General features: G+C 40.3%; 1 protein-coding gene across 1 annotated transcript; it reads right to left on the bottom strand.

The window, feature by feature from the left end:
- Positions 1-14585: 14585 nt before the first annotated feature.
- slitrk5b (SLIT and NTRK-like family, member 5b) lies at positions 14586-22290 on the bottom strand. Its single transcript, XM_088382117.1, has 2 exons — positions 22064-22290; positions 14586-21667 (listed from the first exon to the last, which is right to left on the bottom strand). The coding sequence occupies exon 2, from the start codon at positions 21610-21612 to the stop codon at positions 19015-19017; it is 2598 nt and encodes an 865-aa protein (XP_088238243.1). The 5' UTR covers positions 21613-21667; positions 22064-22290; the 3' UTR covers positions 14586-19014.
- Positions 22291-23579: the final 1289 nt, after the last annotated feature.

Raw genomic sequence — 23579 nt, 5'->3', positions numbered from 1 at the left:
ATCGAGACCTTTCCCTTTAGCATTTTAAACAGTCCTGTTTTGATCAGCGATTTTGGCAGCTATGGCGGGTTGTGCTAACAAGATGTCAATATGGCTGACAAGTATGCTGAGTACTCGGCGTGATTCATGAGCAAAACACCATCGGACAAACCCCGAGTTGGGAGTTATGAATACTTTGCGCCTTTTTTGTTTTTAGAAAGTACATCTCGGTGTCATCTTGAACGTAAGCTCGCGCGGGGAGAGCCACGCACAGGGCTAATTAGTCTAAAACCATACTACCTCGTTTTGTCTCTTTGTCCTCCATTTTCTACACGCCTGCTATAAATACACCCGCCGACAATATGCTCCGAGGGCTTTGTAATTATCGCGGGATGTGTTTTAAATGCTGAAATTTCCCTGTAAATGTTTACTCCCGCCGAAGTCACGTACAGTATGAAATTAATTATGAGTTATACTTGGGTTCATTAGTCGCTCGTTGCTCCACTGCTCGGTCACGACTTTTTCCATGCCCGCCACTTTATTAGACACATTTACAGAATTGGATGAGTTCCAATACGAGCTGTTTTAAAGATTCTGCCTTTACAAAGATAGTTTTGAGAGGTATTCATTCATTAAGGTGTGCTTCTAAAATTATGGTTACCTTTTCTTCAGGTTAATGGTATATAAAAGCAAGGAATTTTAATCCTTCATATCTTTTGACGAAAAAACTTGATTGAATTTTACATTTATTGCAACCTTAGCTGATTGTAAGGCAGATACAGTATGTTATTTCCTTTCAGTATTTGGTGCCGGTCATCTCTTTGGGTCTATGAGGTACCGTGCTCAACTTTCCGAGCCTGAGACAAGGTGACAAGCTTCACCTCAGGTTTTCAACTCTTTGCAGCTTTGCTTCACTTTGCTCAGTGACACTGTTGTTGCAAAGTGAAATTCACATGTTTTGACACTAGCGGACATGTTTTTTTGGGGAGAGTACAGCATGCGAAATGTGCCTTTTAATATTTAATATATAAATTTAATATATATTATAATATTAATTTAACATTAGATTAGTATTAATGGAGTTGACAATGGGTTTGTCCCTTTAGATGTTTTCAAAAATGCAGGGATATGGTTAGTATCATTAAAGTGCTTTGTTATAAATTATTCATATTATACCTTTTTTTTTTTTTCTTGATTCAAAATTTCCATATGCTTTATTTTTGGTGTGAGCTGGAACTTATCCAATGGACAATTTAGAATCTTCTGTTGTGAAATCAAACAAAAACATTATTCATATGAATATTTCAAACTCTATTTATGTACTTATGGTATAGGCTATGGTGTTTCTCACCGTTTGTAATTCATAACCGGTGTCCGGTTCTGTTTACTATAAATATCTCCCTAGTGGCCTATTTACTTTTTTATTTTCCTGCAATTTTGCTTTGCGGCGCTTTAAAGCCGTTCCAGCCAGACTTGTGTGAAAAGTGTTCACAAGCACTTGATCACAGGTTTGCTTAGTGATGAGCATGGCTTCGCCATCTTTTCCTCATCATTCATCATATCGTGAGAGCAATACTTATCACAAGTGTAGTTTTTTGACTGTATAACTAAAATCACCATTTTAACATATTTCACCTTCATACAAGTGTAAAACGATGTTAACCACTGTAATACTAAAACAAAAGCCGTACACACCTCCTTGTTTGCTGACACAGCATTATGACCTGCTACCATAATAAATATTTTCAAATTGTGTTAAGCTTAAATTTATATACAGATGTTGTATTGGATCCTATTAGACCATGCTGGTAGTTAATTCTATCAAGTGTGAATGTAGCAATTAAGAGAAAACAAGTGGCTCGGACTTGGTGTCATACATTCAAGAGAGTCGTGCACCGCTAACCTCAAAGGAGACATTAAAGCATCCCACATTCTTTGCTTTTAACTCCTCCTTTCCTTTATGCTAATTTATATTTTAGTCTGCGAGAAGACCTCGGTAACCCTGTCGACAAATGTAAAGTGATGTGCTATGTAATTATTCATGACATTATCTCAAACACTCGTAAAAAGTTGCTGTGGAGCTGTTCAGTGCCAAGTCACCACGAACACGCAATCGCCACACTGGCAAGTGTAGGGAAAGATTGTGGTCAGTGTGTTTGTGAATTGTGTCCTTGCCTGTGTTGTGTTGTCAGGAGGGCTGCTGAGGAAGCTGTTTGATGAAAGAAAGAGCTGCAGGAATTTAAAATCTTTCCAGTGTACCAAGTTCTGTTTGTAAATAATTGATGCTTTTTACAGTACATTCACATTGACTTGACATTGCAAAACATTGTGCACTGCTGCACATTGTTTGAGAACATTCCCATCCCGTGAAAAGCATTGCAACATCTGTGCCTTTCATTTACAAGAGGAGCCACAGTGAAATCAGAAAACCTGTCTGAGACATAACAATCCAAACATTGTCTCTCATAATAATAGTAAGAATAATAGCAGACATTAGTACAATTTGCATTCCGAGGCAGGAGAGTTGATGGCCTTGTCATTCTTCTTATCCACATTTTTATTCCAAACCGATGACTGTGCAAACTCACTCAAATCAGCGCTGTGATTTTTTTTGTTTTGCATAAACATGCTAAACAAGATACTTGGTGGAGGTAATCCAATCCCGCTGAGGAAGCTTTTCATTCAGCAGAGGAACATGATGCCTATTTTAAGGAACCCAGCAATGTTATCTCTAGAAAAAAAGCACTTAGAAAGCTATATGTTGTCTCAAATAAGCATATTCTGCAATTTTGAGAACCCTCCAAATCGACAACACTGCAAAAATGAAGGACATTTTTTTTTTTCATTTTGCCCAACCATTTAGACGCGGCAGCCCGCCTGTCATCTTCGCTGATTTAATGGACTTGACTGCAAACCCACAGCAGTTGACCTCATTCCGCAGAAACCAAAGCATTCCGAGACCTCCTGATCAAAAACTGTGACTTAACGCTTATCAATCTATTCTGCTGCTGATTACGGCCAGTTCCCCCTTTTAATCCGCACAACTTAATTATACAGGACATGTCCGACTCCCAAGGACGCTCTTATGCCATAAGTACTGAATCCAAATATGCATACTAGATGTAGCATCTTTTTTGACAGGCATAAAAAAAAAAAAGAAGTCTACTACATCAGTGATGTCACAAATATAAGATGAATGGGCAAAAAGATGTCCCCAACACATTTGTCCAAAATCTTTTATCACAATCATGCAAAACAAACTCACATCAGCGCAAGCTATTTAATTGTGATTAAACATCTCTGAAACATCTTTAATTAGACGACAAATTCGATCGACAAACCCCGCAGCTACCCTCATGCCGTACAAGCTGAGCCTTACATTGTTTGATGTTCTTAATGTGTTCCCACGTCGTGCGTATTACGCGTGCCACAGAAGTGGCATAAGTTGCTATAGCAACAAGCCTTTTCCCCACTCAATTGTATTCCTGTGAGTGGATGTTGCTTTGATCGGGTAGCCAGCGGCTAGGTGAGCCGTTTAATTGTGCCATAACCGCTGGGAGACTCTTCTCTGTGGAGAGACGCAGACATGCAGTCGATATGTTTTACAAGAGGAAATGAAATATCATCAGCGTCCACTGGAGTCTTTGAAAAGTCTGAATTATTTATCCTGAGCATTATAAGCATTGATATGCGCGGAGGACATTTTGGACCACATACAAAAAATATAGCTGTAAACTAGAAAACTCAAGTCACAAATTGATTTGACAAGTTGTATTTAAAAAAAAAAAAAAAAAAATTAATGCACTTTTCTACTTTGCACATATGCACAGTATATTCACTGCAAAGGTAATTTCCGATATTCCAATATTAAAGATACGGCCTGCATTATTAATAAATGTTGCAAAATGACCCATTTGAATAATTCATCCTACGTTCTTTGGAGTTTCACACCGTAAAGCCACCGGTGAAAAGTGCTTTCAAAGAATTGATTTAAAAATCTAATCTCCATTCTCATGCGTCTGCCATACAGAGAGCTTCATTTGCAACAAAAAAGACAAAAAGAAAAAAGATAAGAAGATGAGATCAGCTGTAGCCGGTGGCTGGGTTGGTATTAAGTAGATGCAAATATAATTTCTTTGCGTGCCTTCCATTGAAGTTATCATTCAGTTTACACCTGAACGTCCCACCATGGGAATACGAGCTTTCTTTGGTCTTTTTTTTTTTTTTTTTTTACATTAACTACCTTTCTTCCATGAAAACACATTCACACATACTTGTCAAGTGTTTCTTTTAGTGTTGGAATTTATTTTGGTGGGGTGCACTATATCACGGATGAGTGCTTTGCCAAGTGATCTGTAGCGAGTGTGTCAAGCTGGCGGTCATGTGTGGTCATTGCATCTGCAGCAACAAATACAGCTGTGTTCAACACTCCATCAGGGATGGCTGACTGATGAACAATTTGCCTGCTAACTTGAGCAAGTTGACCTTTCGGTTTTTATGACTAAAATATGCTTTTGCCATCAGAGAGGTAGCATACTCTGCATGTGTGTGTGTATATATACACATATATGCATACAGACACATAGACTCTGTATGCATATGCATATATACTAGTATATGTATATATGTGTGGTTGGAAGCCAACGAAATAGAAAGAGAGGGCAACCAGAAGCAAGATGAAAAGAGTGGCCCTTCCATTTCTGCTCGCACCTTTAATATGGGTTGAGTCATTGGTTTTGTCAGGCTTATTAATGAAAGTCCCAAACAAAGGTGTAATTTTGCCTTTCAAAGCCTCAGGTTTGCTCAGTGTTTTGGAGACGTCTGTGTAGACATCAGAGGAGACTCCTTGTTTCCCCCCTTGTGTATGTAAGGCAAACAAACAGCAGCAATGCGACTTGTGTTAACTCTATTGAAGAGCCACATTTGTTTTCTCTCAGACAGATACAGTACTTGCAAAATACTTTATGTTGCTATTTTGGGCTCAGCCTTAAATGAGCTTGGAATCGATGCTTCAATGACGTGAAATAGCCGCATAATGGATCGTTATACCTCACAAATGGACTCCTTGTATGGTGTTCATCCAGTTTTCTTAAGAGCAGGCTAGTGAATGCCATAAATAACATAAGTGGCAGCTTGATATTTAAAAAAAAATAATAATAAAAACAGCAAGGCACCAACCACTTAAGTAGACTACATACTGGGAAACAAGACTATCATGCTAACCAAAACAGAACAGGACAGGAAAGCAAGTAATTTGGAAACCAAAAACAGTGAGCAAAGGTCAAGGAAAAGGAATCGAGTCGAAAGTAAAAAGGTTATTTGTGTTTTTAATCTTTTTCTTCAATGCATTTATAATCGGCACCAATTATACACAAATTTTAGCTGTTAACAAATAAAGAATGTAATACATTAAAAAAGATTATCTTGCACATCCTATACAAATTCCTGCTCTGTATCCAGGGCGTCCCCAGATCTAAAGTTTAGAACAATTTTTTTCAACATAATAATTTCAAAAGAATTGAATTTGACCTGTATCTCATAAAAAGTTATATGGAAAGAAGTCATTTTCATCAACTGTAATGAAATCTTGCAAATCGAGGGAGCAAGCTGACAGTTATCTATCAGCAACGGCGGGGGTCGCGGCATCGTATCTTTGCCGGATCGTGATTAACTGAGCGGTATGCGACGCGTGTTGCGGCGGAGGGTCGCCTCAGTCCGCCAGCTCGTTAGGAGCCGCCGCGCTTGATTTCCAAACTGGAAGGAGGAGGCAACTTGAAAGTAAAAATTGTTTTGATGCCCTCGCCACCAGCCGCTGGTACATAGCCCGCAGCAAATAATGCTTCCTCGTGCGGTTAATGAGCAACGATATGAATGGTCAAAAGTGGCGTGCCGCTGTTGCCGCACCGCTCTTTGAAGTGGAGCCTTTTGAATATTAATGACATTCATGACCTATTTGCTACTTTACTTTATGGAAATTCTTGATGGCCGCGTTGCCCCAGCGGATTCAGGGAGAACGCGAGCATGCGAGCTGTGAGCAACAACCGTCTCATTCCAATGGGATGATGCGGTTCATCGTTTGAAAACGGCGTCCTCCACCAGGCTTTGAAATAGAGACAATGAAACTTTTATGCAGCGATATATCCTTGACACCAGCTATTGCGAGCATCTTTCGTGCGACATTAATCGAATTAAGAAGGACTCACGTTTCAACAAAGAGAAATAATCCCTGAACGTTGAAGAGGACTGATTGAAAATTGTACGCAGTAGAAGAGGAAATTTGCATGTAGTGACCTTAACATTCGCCCCATTGGCTGTTTTATGTTGGAAATCAATAAGGTCTCTGCTGTGACATTGAGAAAGAATCCCTCAAAGAACTGCTTAGAACTGCTTTAAAAAACAACAAGCACTCATCTGCCTTTTTGCACCACTTATTTTCCAGTTAATTCAGAGGAACTTTGAATGCCCTAGCGTCCAACAATTTGCAATTCAAAATTTGGGGGGGTATTTATTATAGGCTGTTGGAAATTTCGTAGAAAATAATCTGTGCAAATCTATCAAGATCTCAGTTCACTTTATCTCAAGGGCAGATTTAAAGGATTTTTCTGAAACAAATATTCCAAAGGATTGATTGCTAGCTGTCCTTTTTCAAAAACAGATAGTTGTCGTACATGGGATCAGGCGAAACAAAAAATCGTCTTCTTAATGTTCAAATCCATCTTGAATGTGCAAAGATGAAAAAGACTCCCTTCAATGTGTTCCGTCCCAAACGGACGGGGAAATCTATTTGAACGAGATGACAGGTTGTCCTTCTGCTGAAAAGGTGATAAATGTTTGGAGGGAAAGCAAGCTCTTCACGATATTCCAACCAAGTTTTTGCATCAGCGTCAATGTCTCGATTCGTCATTTTAGGGCGTCTGAACAACTGTAAACAGGCCTGTCAAAGCATCGCATGATATTACGTCGCATCTGACGGTGGGTGAAGACATTTGCTTGACAGCTTGAGTATGGTCGTGCTCCCAGGGGTTCGGAAGATGGTTACCCAACACACCCACCTCGCCATCTGTCCGACTCCATTGTAGCTAGCTGCAAAACCCAGAAGGATGTGCACAGCGAGGGAAGACAGAAACACAGAAAAGTGCTTTTAGGAACTCTGGCGCAACCTCTCCAGTGTCTTACATTAGAATCATCTTTTTTAAATGTTAGCTGGTGTGTGGTCACGAAATCTTGCCTGCATTTTGTGCGAAAGCAGTACGGCTCAATTTGAAAAAAAAAAAAAAAAACACAGTTTTAGCGATTATACAAAGTGGGCTTTTAAAACTGAAAACAGAAACAGTCGGTTCAATAGCTGTAGCTTGAATTTTCAGCGGAGGTCAAACTTGTTTGGATTAAAAAAAAAATGTCACCATCCTGCAGCACCCCAATGTTTTTGGACGTTGAAACAAATATTTTTTGTTCTTAGAGTATTTTTGAAACATTTTTCACTATCCTAGCGTGACATTATGTTCGTTTGGAAAAACCTACCTGAAGTAAATTGGATATAATTTGGTTCAGGGTTCAAATGATGCCATAAATAAGTAAGACCAGTAGTTGGTAGTTTTCTCTCTTCTTCAGTGTGCGAAGTATGGTCAAGCTTGTTTTTCATTTCTTTCATTTCTTGAACTTTTAAATTGCCAGTCTCCATTTAGACCATACAGTTGAGCTAAAGTAGGACATTGTTCTCATTTCCATCCTTTATTGTTGCTATTTAGTGCACCAGTCTCTTGACTAATGCATCCAATGCATATATAACGAGATGGGCTATGCAAAAGTATTTTTTGGGATTTGGGATACCGCATATCACCCCACATAAAAGGTCACATGCCTAGTATGAATCTATCATGATTATGATTATTTGGTCATTATAGTGATCCTCAAATGAAACAGAATGAAAAAGACGAGAGTAGAAAAATAAATATCTGGCTGGAATTGCTCAAAGTGTTTTTGTGAAAAGGCGTAAGGAAAGCCATAATTTAAACAGACAGTGCCCTGTGCGGCATGTATGTACTTTGCTGTGATGTTAGTGCACCAGATGCCAAAAGCATGTGTGGATCTGTGTAGCTATGCGGGTCACTGTATGCCCCCAAGTGTTCATTCTGATGCCACATTGGCCCAGGGACTCTGCCCGAGTCCTTATTGGCTCAGTGTCGTTTATGTGACACTGCACTGAGGAAAAACATATTGCACTCTATTGCCTGGGTAGTTTTTTTTAATTGTACGAAATAGAAAAATATGCATTTTCATCACTATTATTATTAATATTATTATTATTCATCTTTGTCTGGTTAATGTGGCCACAGAGCTATGTTTTTCCATTCATTTTTTCTAATTTGCTGGCAAGCATTGTGTATTCTAAAAATAAAAAAAACAATTGCTATGCTTAAATTACAGAAAAAAATAAAGCCTTACAGAACTAAAAAAAAGATTGCTTTCCTTTGTGATCAGTTAAATGAGTTGGTGTGCCAGCTCATACACAAAGCTACAATAAAATGTAGTGCTGAGTTGTAAAGTTAAATGAAACATATCTTACAACCTGTGGTATCATTATTCTTTTTCAATTATTTTGCTGACTCATTAATTTTGTGTAAAACATTTTAAACTCAAGTAGTCATTTAATAAGGGATAAAAGCTTGCCTCATTAAAGCAAATGCAATGCTGAAGTCATGTCCAACCATACAAATATTGAAAACTGCATGATGACCTGATAAATATTACCTACTCGAACTACATAAGTCTCTTCCACTACAGGCATGAGTGATTAACTGCCGCTCTTCAGGGCCAACTTCATTTACGGCCGAGCGGTCAGCTCCTCCCGTCTGTGGAAGGCCGGTTGTTCCAGAGACGGTCGGGAATTCAATTTTTTCCGTCGCAATCTGCAGTCATACGTGTCACAGCGTTAAATTGTGCTGCTGGATCGCATTAGTTTTTGGTGGGCAAAGTGATGACATATTTGTAAAAGAACGTAGGGAATAACATATAGTGCTGAATTATCTTGGTTAAAATGTGTCTTTGTAAGGTTGTGAAGTAATCCGCTTCAGCGTAGTTTTAATAGAACTGTCACTTCTGATGTCAGCCTTATTTTTCCTTTCCTGCAAAATTTGCTGCAAACATTCAGACTTCCATTTGTCGAGAGCTCTGCAGCCAAAAACTGGCATGTATTCTGGCTAAATGAACCCCTGGATAAACATACTGCAACGTGGAATATATTTAATGAATTCTGGATGACAACCAGAGTAAACATTGTTTTATTTTTCCTTATCATTGGGCAAGTTCAATTTTATTTGGTTTTGAGGGTTTTGCGTTCCATGTTCATGTGTGGACTATTAAAGGGTCATCTTGAACTGCCATAAACTTTGTCACTTCATGCAAAATGGAAAAAAATATCTACTGAAACCAAGGAGAAACGTTTTTGGGCCATAATTCCCAAAGTGTTTGCGACAAACACAACACTGCTTATCACCCAAACAAGACCTGCTCCTTTTCTTGAGATGGAGGTGAAGGGAATGATGAAAGTTTCCAAAATAGCATCCAGTTTCAGCACAACACCTTCAGGTTTCTTCTCGAAAGCAAAAACAAATGTCAGGAAAAGTCTACGAAAATAGCTGAACTTGACTTGGGGTTAAGCAAGAAGCACTCTGTGCTGACTTCCATGACATGAGCTTGAAAGGTATTGCATATTCATGAAACAAAGTTACATGGGTGTGCACACTTTTGCAACAACAGTATTCCCGTTTTTTTACTTAGATTTTTTCAAATTTTGTTTTACAGAGCACATTTGTTGTGGGAAACGTTTTGAAATAATTGATCTCATTGGTTTATCCCTCAAAATCTGTCATTTACCTGTGACACTAATTTGGACAAGTGTGCTGGAAAATGGATGGATGGATGGATGGATGGATGGATGGATGGATGGATGGATGGATGGATGGATGGATGGATGGATGGATGGATGGAAAACATACATTACAGATTCATTCAGAAACTGAAAAAAATCAAAGGTCAGCCTCCCGGTCATAGTTTGCCGAGGTTCCTTGGTACTTAGCGTGTAGTTCACGTATTTCCGTTTGTTGTCCCCTATAAATTCCAGGCCAGCATCAACGGTGCGTGGCACTACAATTTGCCCTTGATGTGCTCCAGAGCCAGGCGAGGGCGGAGCTGATATGAAGGGGGGGGCGTGGGCAGAGGTTAATGCTCTGCGGGGTAGCGTGAATCTGAGTGAGTGACAGTGAGGGGGGACAAACACTGAGTCATGTTGACATGGGAGGATGTTATTAATTTGCGTGCGTACAGAGAGAATTACCTTACGTACTCAGACAGTTTGGAAAGCCTTCTCTAAGCATCCGTTCGCAATGTTGCCAAATCCCCTTTTCTTTCTCTGGAATTGTCTCCTCTGTCGTATGTGTTCTCTAAATGGAAGGATGAGGAGGGATTGTGTCACTTCGCTCAGGTTTGGCAAGTCATAAGCCTGGATAAGCCCTCATGAATATTAGTGTCTTTTCAACAAAAACAGCTCTGTGTTGTTGCGAATATACTGGCAGTATGCCGCCCCCTGCCAAAGCCACCCCCCCATCGACCCCTCCACCCCTCCCCTCTTCAACCCTGTGTGTGTTTGCATTTATTGCCCAGCCCCTCGCAGCGTGTCATTTCCTCTCAAATCAGCAGGGAGACATCACACTGACATAAACAAACGTGACGGACACAGACAAATTGCTGTTTGTATTCAATATAGCAAAAAAGAAAAATGGAAGTCTGCCCCTTCGCTTTATTTTGCCAACAGAGACGTTAAACGAAGAGAGGATGCAGCCACTGTGTTTGGCTGCAATCCTGGAGGCAGGCATGAATTCACTGAGTCAATAATTTATTCACACACATATAAATGCAATATACAGTACAACACGCAGCTGAAATTGAGTGCTGCCAGGAACCAAATACGCACGTTTGTCATATTTCCGCATGCAACTACACAACAATCCTTTTCCCAGTTTACATGCGCTGATCTGATTAAACTCACCTCCCCAATTTACTTACTTGGAGCTTGTTGTCAACTTGTTCGCTCATTGCGTTACATCATAAGAAGGTAGCTACACACGGGACCATTTTCAAAACTGAAAATTTATTAGAACAGTTTTGTTTAAATGGTGTCAAATGAAAAAAAAATACAAATTTTTGAGGTCACATCTCAAAATGGACGTTTGTCAAAACCATCAAGTTATTCTACCCACCTAAACACTGAAAAACGTTTATTTTCTGAAGCAAGGCTCTCCTGATGGCGCTTCTCCAGCGAAGTGAAAATATACTGTGGCCAACAATGACATATTACCGCCATCAATCATATTGGAAGACAGAATATGCAGTCGGGGGTTTTCAATCATTTTTACAGCTCAGTGTGAGCCGGGATTGTTTTGACAACGTCGTCGCCTGTACGTGGAAGTTTTCTTAAACGTAAAGGAAAGAAAATCCTGCTTTACCGAGCTCGTTCTCTCGTAAAGGGACTATTAAACAAGTCGGCATCGGCTTCATGTACTTTCTGTCCCCAAAAAGTTTACTGCGAGATGTAGAGTCGGTGTTCAAATGGCAAACCTTCAAATATATGACTTTGTCCCTTTAAAGGGGAACTAAAACCAAAATGTCAAAACTTTTTGCTGTACGATAAATGTGTTTATTCGCTTTATTCATTCTAAAACATTGCCTCTACTTAAGAGTTAAAGATTCTGCTTGTGAGAATTGGTTCGTCATTTTTTGTCCAATCTTGTCTTGTAGCCCCGATATTGTAATGCGATACTGGATTCAATTACTGCAATAATAATTTTAAAAAAAATCATAATATATTGCTGTATTGTTCCAATGTAATGCGTTAACCTCAATTCTCCCTCCATTACTATCAAGCTCCATAAAATAGTTATAATGAAACAGGAAGTAGCTAGCTCACTCACAAATTGAAGGGGGCGGGGCTTGGCAGAGGTCTGTGTTCTACCGAGTGACAGACACGTTAGTCAAGAATTTCCTCAAGCAGTGGGCGTCCTTTTAATTGACGCCTTGCAGTTGCTATTTGCGTCAACTACAGAAGCCATTTGCTAACTGAAATTCTGTAGGTGTTTTCTTTATGTGGGTTTTTATTGCTGCATTGCTTTTATCTCATTGTTATTTATTTATTTATTGCAACCTGTTTTGTATGCCCTATTAAGTGTTTGTTTAGACCGAGTCTGCATTTGGACCTGGAAGCTGCAAAATTAATTGCCCGCACCGAGATCAATAAAGTCGTCTGAATGTGATCCAAGCACGTCAACAGGCTCTCACATGAATTAAAGCTTGGAGTCCTCGCTGAGTATTAAATATGATTTTACACTAATGACAAATAGCGTTTGAGGGGACCCTCGCATCTCTGCAGTGTTTTGTGAGTCACTTGATGGCTGGCGAGGCAAGCATTCCAGAGAGCCAACTATTTGTATGCAAATAATTTACTTTTAGAATAGAAAATAAAAAAAATACATATTATTTTTTACATTTTTTTGGGTAAAACTGATAATTTTATTGAGGGTATTCTAAGTTTATAGAAATTCAGAAGTGAACAAACTACTGTATTTTCCGCACTATAAGGCACCCCGGATTATAAGACGCACCTTCAATGAATGGCCCATTTTAAAACTTTGTCCATATATAAGATATATACATTTGGTCCGCGGGCCGGACTTTATTGCCTGCTGTAGTGGCTCTATATTGGTCCAATTATAAGGCGCACCTGATTATAAGGCGCACTGTCGGCTTTTGAGAAAATTGGAGGTTTTTAGGTGCGCCTTATAGTGCGGAAAATATGATAATTTGAAAAAAAAAAAACCTTTGTCTTCTAAAGAGACCTTTGACGTCATTTCACAGCAAAAAACAGAAGATAAAGACGAGCTTTTTCTCAATAGGCAGACACGTTAAAAATTTTTCCCACAACTGTAAAATTACACTGAAATGGTCAGTATTACACCTTGTGAATGAAAATTAATATCCTTTGAGTGTACTTGACAAGCATCTCTTAGACTAACGCCTAATCTTACCTTAGCCTTCAAAGGGAGAAAGATAAGTCACGCTGATTGCACAGTTTTCTTCAAGATGGCTAAGACTTGCCCTTTCTCACAGAATCTGACGACGAATCTCAGTGATGAATTCACGACATTATCTCTCTTGGAATATTTCACAAGTTAGCATAGCTCAAGCTCACTTGTGAACACTTATAAGGACATGATAACATATGGCCTCAAGACTGCTTTCAATGTAGAATATGCTAGCCGCAGTAAAAGTAATATGTCTCTTTTGGTTCTCTGGAATAAATCTTATTTCCGACGGGCTTTGCATAAGATTTGTTTGCTTTTGTCGTATTAAGAAATGCAACATTGAACAATGCTGTGATAGGAGTCTATTTTCAACTAAATAGCACTTTTTGGCTTTTGAACTTATCAATTCAATTGTGAATTTTCCGTCATCCCTTGTCCCCTTTGATTTCGACTTTCCCTTAGCATGAACTCTGCTAAAGGCCTCCCGTATAATAGATCCCCCCGGGCAAATGTGATGTCAACGACTGTGATGTCAGTTCGAGCAAAATGTTTACGTATATTTTAATCGTCTTGTTTCAGTCAGACTAACGCAATAAGTCAATTTTCTTACTCATGTAAGTGTAATGACTAAGAAAGCTTGCAGGCACGGGGGGGCTTGAGACATATGTCTAAGACTTTAACAACCGCGAGGCATCGCGTCGTGTACCAGATGTGCGGTTGTCTTCTCGGCGGTGAAAAGGAAGATGCAAGTATCAAGAAGCTTTGAGTCAGCGGCGTTTCTGCCGCGTCCGCTCGCCTGATGCGAGTCGATAGTCAAGGTTTCCTCTCTCGGCAAAGGCTTGCAGTCATACGCTGTCTTCGCAGCGCTTGACGCGTCTCTTGGAGCTTACATAATGTAGATCTGCCCTAATTTCCCCTCTCCCCGGCGAAACTGCTAAACAACATAACACTGCCGTTTTGACAAGCAGATGAGTCAAAAAAAAGGTAATCTTTGGCTGTTTGTCTGAAAATACGGAACCATCTCTTGTTTTAATAATGACCAACAGATGTAGTGGTATGTCAAAAACCCAATGGTACAATTATCTACAGTTGATAAGTATAAGGGCCTCTTATTATTTTCTGTGTCAGCCAAGTGATGGTTTCCATGGCTACAAGACCTTGATTTGAAACTGCGTCTGCGGTGCGAACAGTACAATTGATTAGCAAACGTTTGTATGCAAATATACGCTTCAGTCTTAGACGATGAGGTCTCATTTCACTTCCAACATATTTTGCAAAATGGCCCTGAGCATGTTCCGCTTAAGTTGTTTGCTGACACACTCGGAATATCGAATTGGTGACATCCCATCGTCCGAATCTTAGCGTTCCTTATGTAACGCATCATTACAGCCCATTTACTTGATTGAAACCATGAAACCTGATTTGAAATTCTAAAGTGGCCATTTTAATTTTAGTAATGCCCTAAAAACACCAATGGGGACTGCAGGCAATGTGCAGACATGCTGAAAGGAAGACAGAGGCAATTTGAAATGAACGCATATATTTTTATTCATCAACGAGCAACTAAAGCAGCAGCACATATACTGTAAAGAAACCTTCTTTGACAAATCTCACCAGTGCTTGCGATCGTATTTCAGTCCTTGCAATTCCGCACGGATAAAACTAAGACAAAGAATTTCTTTTGTCAACTCAACAAAAACGAAATTAATAAGACACATAGTGCATTTGCTCTATATCAGACGTTTGCATATTACTAAGGCGTATGAGGGCCGCACTGGGGGAAAAAAAAAAACATTGTAGAAGAATTCATACAAGTGAGTAAAGTTATATATAAAGGAAATTTTTGTCTCTCGCATAAAGTATATATAAACTTATATTATGGGGCAATTTTGACATCATTTTAATGACTTTACTGTCATAAGATTTTACCCTCCGTATCATACACCAAACGTTGTTGACATCCATTTTCACAATTCTCAGAAGATTACGAGATTTTTATCTTTATTCTCGTGACGGGATCACAAAAATAAACATAATTTACAGAAAAATAAGTTGTAGCTTCACAAGAATGAACTCATAATATTTTGTGGGAATTTTTGTATTGTTAAAATCGTGACTAGTAATTCTTCTTCTCATTATATTTGGACTTCTTAATGCAATATTCCAAAAGGAGATTACGCCCTTGCCTAGACCAGCAGTCCCAAATTACAAAATAAAATCTTCAGTCATTGATTTACATACAAAAACATTGCAAAACATATACGGTATATATATTAATTATATACAGCAAATACCTTGTTTGCACATAGGCTTGCTTTTGACATCATCAACAGAAAGCGCGTGAGATACCATTCATGTTGTGATTTAACCTCTTTTATCCTATTTGGTGCTTACACACTTGAAAAATACTTCATCAGTCAGTTTGTGGTACGATTCACCGCATGACGACGAACACGTTGAGTCAAGACACCGATAACGCATACAACAACGTGACTAATATGCATAAATTCCAACCATGGGAGCTGAGTTAAGAAGACAGCTTCAGTGCATGTTACTGCAAATGATGCGTGTATTAAAGTCTCATGGAAATCCAGGGACTTTTGTTAGTTGCACGGTATCGACCCAGACATTACATAGACTGCATAATTTGCTCTCATGGAACACTCCATGCATATTACATCAGATATGCCTCTATCCAGAAATTCCATTTGTGTTTTTTTTGTGCTTTTTAATTCTCTAAAGCCATTGTCAAGTGTTGAAGAAAAACAATCTCGAGTCAAATGAATAAATTCGTAATATTGTGAGAATAAAATCAATTAAGTTTTTGAGAAGTAAATCATAATCGTAATGTTCTGACCAAAGCATTTGAAAGAAATGTACAGGAAAAAGGAAAGGAAAATTTGGAGCTAATTTAAATTATATTAGTAATGAGAATAAATTCCTCATATTACTAGAATGATAATATTTGAGGTGTTTTTAACCAGAATAGAGAAGATTTGTAATATGACACAAATATAATAAGCGGAAGTACAAAATCTACACTATAACAGAATAGCCATGCTTTTTGCCGAAAAACAACAAAACTTTACTGTCTTAAAATATCATATTTTTCCAAAAGTCATAACCATTTCAATCTTTTTCGATGACTATTCCAGTTGTATTTTATTATAAGCATGGCCCGAATACTTTTTCTAAGCAATTCATGGAACACATGGCAGTCTGTACAGGATGTCCAAGGTTACTCTTCAGAGAGTCTGCATGGCTGTATTGTAGGAACACAAACAATATTGCACAATTCAAGGAGTGACATCATTGTTGACTCTTGCAAGTCCGTAGTGCATTTTCAAAACAGGAACCAAAACGTATCTGCTCATATCTACACTTCTTTCCTATAAAAATACATTTTTCACACGGCTGAGGCCTCATATACTGTTTTTGATGAAAAATCAGACTTGTTGTATTGCATCATTATGAAATTCACATATTACAACACTTCAACTCTATTTGCCCTTGTAACGTTTCTGCAAATTCAATCTACAATCCAACATTTTTTTCCATAGAGTTATGATAATAATCCTTTACAACATTTCACGGTGGAGTTACATCATGAATCAATTCCAAACAAGTGCAGTAGTTGTCCGTAATCCCCTGCGGGAAGCTTTGAGGGAACACCACTGATTTGGAGAGATTATCCTATAAACAAGTGGTCAGCTTCCTTTAATTTTTGGATTCTCTCTTTGGTCTCAATCTGCAAACCAGAAAACTCTCGAGATTATTTTCGGAGCTCCTCCGCAACAATTGTATGTACCTTGACAAATTTGTCCAATTTCAGCAAAATGACTCACCTCACTTCACGCCTACTCAGGTCAAAACGGATGGGCACTTTAACAAATTAATTTCAAGTTTGTAAGAAAGGGTTGGTGGTAAATATCCGTGGAAACAACCTGGTTTATTTTTAGATAATCTTCACGGCTGATTAGCGCTAATGAAATGCAACCGATTTGAGAATAAAAAGCACACATTATTGCAAATGAAATAGCTCCGGGGTGTCTGTTATGAAAAGATGAGTCATTAGGGGCCTGGCTTTCTGCTTGATTGTTCATATTTACACATTTAATTTGAACTGTTAAGCATTACATACATACGGCAGCACAGGCGTTGACTCGAAGCGAGGCTCAGGCAGCATTAACATGCGTCTCGGGTCATCCTGTCAAAAGTGGATTCTTAGCATTTAGCCCTCAAGTGATCTCGCTTTCCCGCTTGATATGCAAACGAGAAAGATGTGGGCTAGCAAGAAAAAAATAAAAGCATTGATTCGAGCAGGAGTCAACATGGAGCAAACTGTAATGAAAATATGAAGAAAAATAGTTTTGTTACATGCTCGTTTTCCACACCATATCACGAATGTTATTTTGACTTGTGATTAGATTGGTTTGATTATGAACATGAAGCACAAGTAATCAAACGGAGTCAAAGTCCAATCTTGTTCTTCTAGTTTGACTTTTAAGAAACTACCCAACCCGTTGAAAAATCAGAGACAGGAGACGTGATTGTCGATGTCGGTCATTTAACGTGTGCTTACATGTGCTGATCGGTTACTTTGGGCTTCAAGAGGTTTGCTGAAACTATGCGGACTATCCACCTCTGTTAAATACCAAAAACACTCCTTTTTTATTTTTAATCAATTGGACATTTCCCTAATATATATTTTAAAACAGCTCGTATTACAATGACACCTGACCATGCACATCTTGTGTATGTTAGTGAAAGGCGTAGCTTTGGTCAGAGAGTAGAGGGGGAGGGACTATTGAAATGAGGCTACATGAAAATCTTGCCAGCAATGTTTAAGCTAAGCTAATAACAAATTTAAAATGTTATCTTATGTGTAAAATCTAACAAACGTATCAAACTTAATTGTATGTTTAAATTTGGTCTTTCATTTATTTTTTATGTATTTACCTCCTCACTTTGAAACTTTGTAAAACTTTTTGAACCACCCTGTTCATTCAGCACAACTTGACTTCACAAAATGGTAAAAGCAAAATACTCCACAAAACATGAACACGGTGCGCTGAATATTTAGCAGCAATTATTATATTATTTTGCTTTAGTTATGGCTAGGTTTTCAAAATATGTTTTGTTTCCCTTCAATAATCAACAGTAGTGTACCTTGAGGTGTTAAGAGATTGAGGTTCGCCTCAACTAACGAGAGTGACAGCCGCAGTCTGAGGAAAAAAAAAAAAGTTCAAAACCGATTCATCAAAGTTCGGAATGTATGGAGTGATTTCATTGTTCCTAGCGAGCAGAAAACTCGCACATAACGAGCTCCTGAAGATCATTTTGTTAAGGAAAGCATTATTAAAAGGCCTCCCATCCCATCTTGCCACTGCAATAAAAAGAGCATTATGCACGCTGCACAGTCATGAATCATTTTGGTGTTAGATCTGCTGTGATAAACGTCGGGGCAGCCCCAGCTATTTTTTTGTTCGCTGAGGGAGACTCTCTGTCTGACACTTTTAGGCTACAGTGTTAGAACATCTAACTCACAAAAATAGTTTCCCAAACAACAACCCGCCATCCCACACGACACAAAATTGTCCACCTAATTACTTTTTCTGTAAAATCTTGAGTTTGTGTAGTTATGTAGTTCTCCAGTGCAAAATACAGCTGAGTTTGGACATTTAATCAAATCTAGAAACAACAACAGTCACGTGTCACTCGAAGCCATATGGTCCGACTGAATTGTTCATATCCCAACGCGTTTTCAATACAAGTCGATGTACTTGTGATTGAACCATCTGACATGCCGTACATGCCAGATAAGACCCAAAGTCATAACTCAATGCCACAAAGCTCGAGCATTACGCCAACGCATGCTGCAATCCTTCATACCACTCACATTTTACCTTTTTGTGTTGAAGTATAAAGTCCCGATTCAATGTTTGTCAGCCGAGGTACTTTAAAACTGTGTAAACGTTGTTCTTTTTTCAAGAACCTCAAGATAATCCGGATCAATGTGAAGCTTTGCCTTCAGTTCCCAATATTCGCTTCTGTTTGGCTCCACGTAAACAGTACTTGGCGTCGTGCAGTACAATATTGTCTGTTGGACTCTGTCGGGATGCACGTACTGAGGCCTTACGTCAAAGTCTGACGTGTGTTGACCGGCCTGACGTGCTGCATGTCTGCAAGGTAGCGTATGGCTGTAGTGGGGCTTCTGCTCCGGATTGAGGACTTCTCTGTAGCACGACGGATCATCTTGTTTCATGCCGAAAGGCTTATTGAGTGGCTCCGAAGCAGCAGTGCTGTATTCCGAGCCTATTACATTACTCGCCGCGTCTTCGTCCGAGTTCCCCTGAAAGGCACCGCTGAGCTGTTCGAAGTCCGGAAATCCCTCGGCAGATTTGCTGTCGGCAGAAGCGTGACCTGGAGTTCTGCTTGTTTGCTCGGAAGGGGGTGGAATATATTCATACACGTGTCCGGCTGATGTTCTGACCTTTGGGACGGATCCCTTTTTGTACAGTCCATACTCCATGTTGAGCGAGCTAATACAAGCGTTCATGGAATTATTCTGCTCGTTTTGATTCTTAAGGTGTCTCTTTCTCACTGTTACAAACAGTCCCGCAGCCACGAACACGGACATAATGAACATGAGTAAGAGGGCAAGGATCATCACCGATAAAGGAATGGCACTGTACTGTGTGTCGGAGTCTAGTGACGTTTCTATTGTGATAGTGCTGCCAGGGATGGATTCCTCCGAGGGTGGAATCACTGATGCCGGCATGACCGAGTTATTAGGGCAGAAATTAGCTGTCTTGATGTATCGCATGTCTTCCCCAGCGAGCCTCTTGGGTGAGCCACAGATGACATTGTTGACAACAGTGCCCGTGCTGAGCTGTTCCACCCACATCTTCAAGTCGAGAATGCTACACGAGCAATCCCAGGGGTTTTCGTACAAATCCACCTGCACCAGCGCCGTGAGCTGATCCAGCACACCGCTGACCGGTAGATATCGCAGGTGGTTGCTGCGAAGATTGAGGCGGGCCAACGTGAGGCCATGAAATGCTCCTACCGGAAGTGTTTTCAAGAGGTTGTTGTTTAAAAACAGTAGCTGGAGTTTAGGGACGTGCTGGAAGGTGTCCGCTGTGATTTCCTTAATGACGTTGTATTCTAAATATAGGAACTGCAGACTCTCTAGTCCATAGAAAACATCTGCGGTCAGGTGGTCTATCAAATTCCCGTTAAGGTAGAGTCGCCTGAGATGAGTCAAATCACCAAAAGCTCTGTCGTGGATTTGAGCTATCCGATTGTTGCCCAGATGAAGCAAATCTAATCCAGTTGCCTCAATGAAATCCGTTCTGCGGACCACGGGGATATAGTTCCCAGTGAGATACATCTTTTTGGGGTTGTAAGGTTTGGGTTCTAAATCGGAAATTTGCTCGATCTTTCGTTCCTGGCAGTTGACGTTGAGGCCTAGGTCTGAAATCTGAAGGTTGCAGGTGCAGGCTGACGGGCAGTCCAAAGGCACGGGAGATTTGGTTTGGTAGGAAATAATTTGGCCGTAGTTCTGAGGTTTGTTCACCGCCAGTCGAGCAGTCGGTCTTGATTTCAATTTACCCGACTGCCGAGGTCCCTTGGTGGGCCTCGACGAGGATCTTGCGATGCCAGATGAGGTTAAGGAAGCTGTAGCGAGGGCCGGCGTGCTCCTGTAGTTGCCATCCGTGCTCAAATGCGGCTGAGGCGGCATCTCGTATTCAGCGATGGCTCTTCTGGGACACAACTCTTGCTTGGAGACCTCATCTAGATCCCTCCCGTGGAGGCGGAAGGGGAACTCGCAAACGACGTCGCCCACCAACGCCGTGTAGGAAATGCTCTCCAGCCACGTTTTGAGGGCAATCAGGTCACAAGAGCAGTTCCATGGGTTTTCCTCCAGCTGCAGCTCCACCACACTGTTCATGTGCTCCAGCAGACCTAAGTAGGGAAGGACTTTGAGCTGATTTCCCCTCAAGTCAAGATGAGTCAATGGAACATGCTGGAAGATGTTCACAGGTAGAGTTGATATCAAGTTGTCATTCAGAATCAGCACTTCCAGGTGTCGAAGTCTGCCGAGAGCATTGGGGGCCACTTGAGTGATGTAATTATAATCTAGCTGCAGATACTCCAGACTTTCCAAGCCCCAGAAAAGCTCCTCCTTCAAGGCATCAATTTTGTTATTGTTAAGATGCAATCGTTTTAATCCTTGAAGTCCATTAAAGGCTCCAGCTTCCACCTCGGATATCTCATTATTTCCCAGGTGTAATATGGTGAGTCCTCGATAGTCGACAAAGTCGTTGGCGGCGAGCTTTCTTAAAAAATTACCGGTGAGCAGGAGATGATACTGGGGGAAGTTTAGCGGGTTTATTTCAGAGACGCTTCCAATGCCCCTGTTTTCGCAGCTCACCGTGAGTGTCCCCTCTCTTTCCTCGCACGCGCACACTCGCTCGCATGTGCCTTCAACAGACATTCCGGCTGTACATACAGAGGTGGCGCTCAGCAAAACACAAGCGATCCAAAGATACATTTTCCTGCGCCTGACGTCCGAGCTCAGAGTCCCACTAAAGTGTCCTCACTGTCATCTGGAAGGAAAAAAGAAAGACAAACCATAATGGAGCATGTTGATGATGCCAGGCAAGCGGGCAACTTCCACACAACCAGCTGTAGCCGGCACGAGTCAAAGCCTCATTTGTCGCTACCCAGAGGTAACTTCTGGCCGTGTGACTGCTGATTTAAAATGGCTCAAACAAACGCAGCAATGAGCGAGAGAGAAAGAGCAACAGAAAAGAGAGCGGGAGGACTCCCTCAAGCAATGTAAATAACACAAAAAAAAATCAAGGTCAAAGGCAGACTTGAGCCCAAAACAACACAATCCCATCTCATTATATTTGAAGCACAATTCCAGCCGAGAGTTGTGCACGTGGTCGACTTAAAGCCCGATTTAGTGCATCTTCTACTTGGAGAGAGAAATAACCTACCTCACACCCATGGGTTGAAACGCAGGCTCACCGGGTAATGTCAGTGCGCCTTTTATGTTTCATCCGTCAGGAGAACCCAACGGCGATCTATTTGGCACACTCCTCCAATGCCCCGAAGAGGACGGAAGAAAGGCAAAAGCAGTGATCGACCATAAATGCTTCTCCTCTGCCTCACTGTGCAGGCGGAGATGCTGCTGCGCCTGATAACAAAGTTCCTTATTCTCTCTGCATCTCTCTCTCGCTCTCTCTCTCCCCCACCCTCTCTCGCCCTCTCTTCCTTACCCGGTGGTCGGGAAGATGTCAAGTCATTTCATTTCACGCAGAAAGAATCAGCTCACTTGAGCATCGTACCGAGATGTGGGAGAAAAAAAAAAAGATTCATGCTGACCTACCTTCTGAAGGATCCCTCAAAATATCAATAATTCAGCCAAGCGGAGCGCTTGAGACGCGCTCAAACGGTTTGTTTTAAACCCGCTTATGGCGTTATTCATCCTGAAAGCAAAACCTCCGCCAGGATGTCACGTTACATCATTGTTGCGCTTAATCTGTCAATGTTTTTTTTTTTTTTTTTTATAGCCCAGGTTGAAAACATTCATGGCAGCTCAACCTGACGAAAGCGGCTGATATTATTGGACTGCTAAGCCTCTGTGGGAGTGCAAAGGGGGGGGGGGGGGGGGGTGGATAACCTGACACCTTTATGTGACTTGTGCCAATCCCGGTTTGGAGTTCACTGGGTTTTCACGCTGCATCTCCATCACTTTCTAGGAGAAAGACTGTCACTGCCATCTAAAAACAGCACTTAAGTGGTTAGGGAGTGTACAGAAGAGCCTTAATAATCACGTCACTTCCCGCGTAATGCATTAGCACACTGGGACTCACCAGTGGGTCTATTGATCAGTTCTCCGAGCATCAATCTCGGAAATTAGAACTAATGGCTCACAGTGGCGCAGTGTTTTATTTCTTTTTTTTATGTGTTGCTTTAAACTGTAGTAAATGAGCCACACAGAGAATGACTCATTGCCCTCATTTGAATGTTTCACCTAGTCCTCCAGTTCTGGCATGAGAGGTGTAATTTATGTGAATTATTCATTTGTCCCATTTTTTGTTTGTAGCAAATGAATTCAAATGCTATTTAGGTGGGTGGTTTGTAAATCTACTGCTGAAAAAAATACCCAACTCACTAATTACCACCATCATGAGCAATATCAAATTACAGTGGCAAGTAAGCAGTGTTCATAAAATAAAAAAAAGATATGCAGACTTCATTTTCAAAAAGTATATTGAATTTTACTAGCTATTTCATCTTTTTGCATTGACTGTTGTAAAAAAATATGATTAAATGAAAATATTTTTCACTTGAAAGTAATATCAAAATTGGACTTGGAAAAATATTTAAAAGCAAACAAACAATTCCAAAAGATTAGATGCAATTGTATTGCCCTTAAAAGTCAAATATAAGTAAACTGTAACCCGGCAGTTTTTTTTTTTTCCTTCTTTTTTCCTGCACAATCCCTGA

Source organism: Syngnathus floridae, chromosome 8 (genome assembly GCF_059516105.1).
Source record: "Syngnathus floridae isolate MCC-2025c chromosome 8, RoL_Sflo_1.0, whole genome shotgun sequence".
NCBI lineage: Eukaryota > Metazoa > Chordata > Actinopteri > Syngnathiformes > Syngnathidae > Syngnathus > Syngnathus floridae.
The sequence above is the reverse complement of the archived record's forward strand: the minus strand, read 5'-3'. Positions and strand labels throughout refer to the sequence as shown.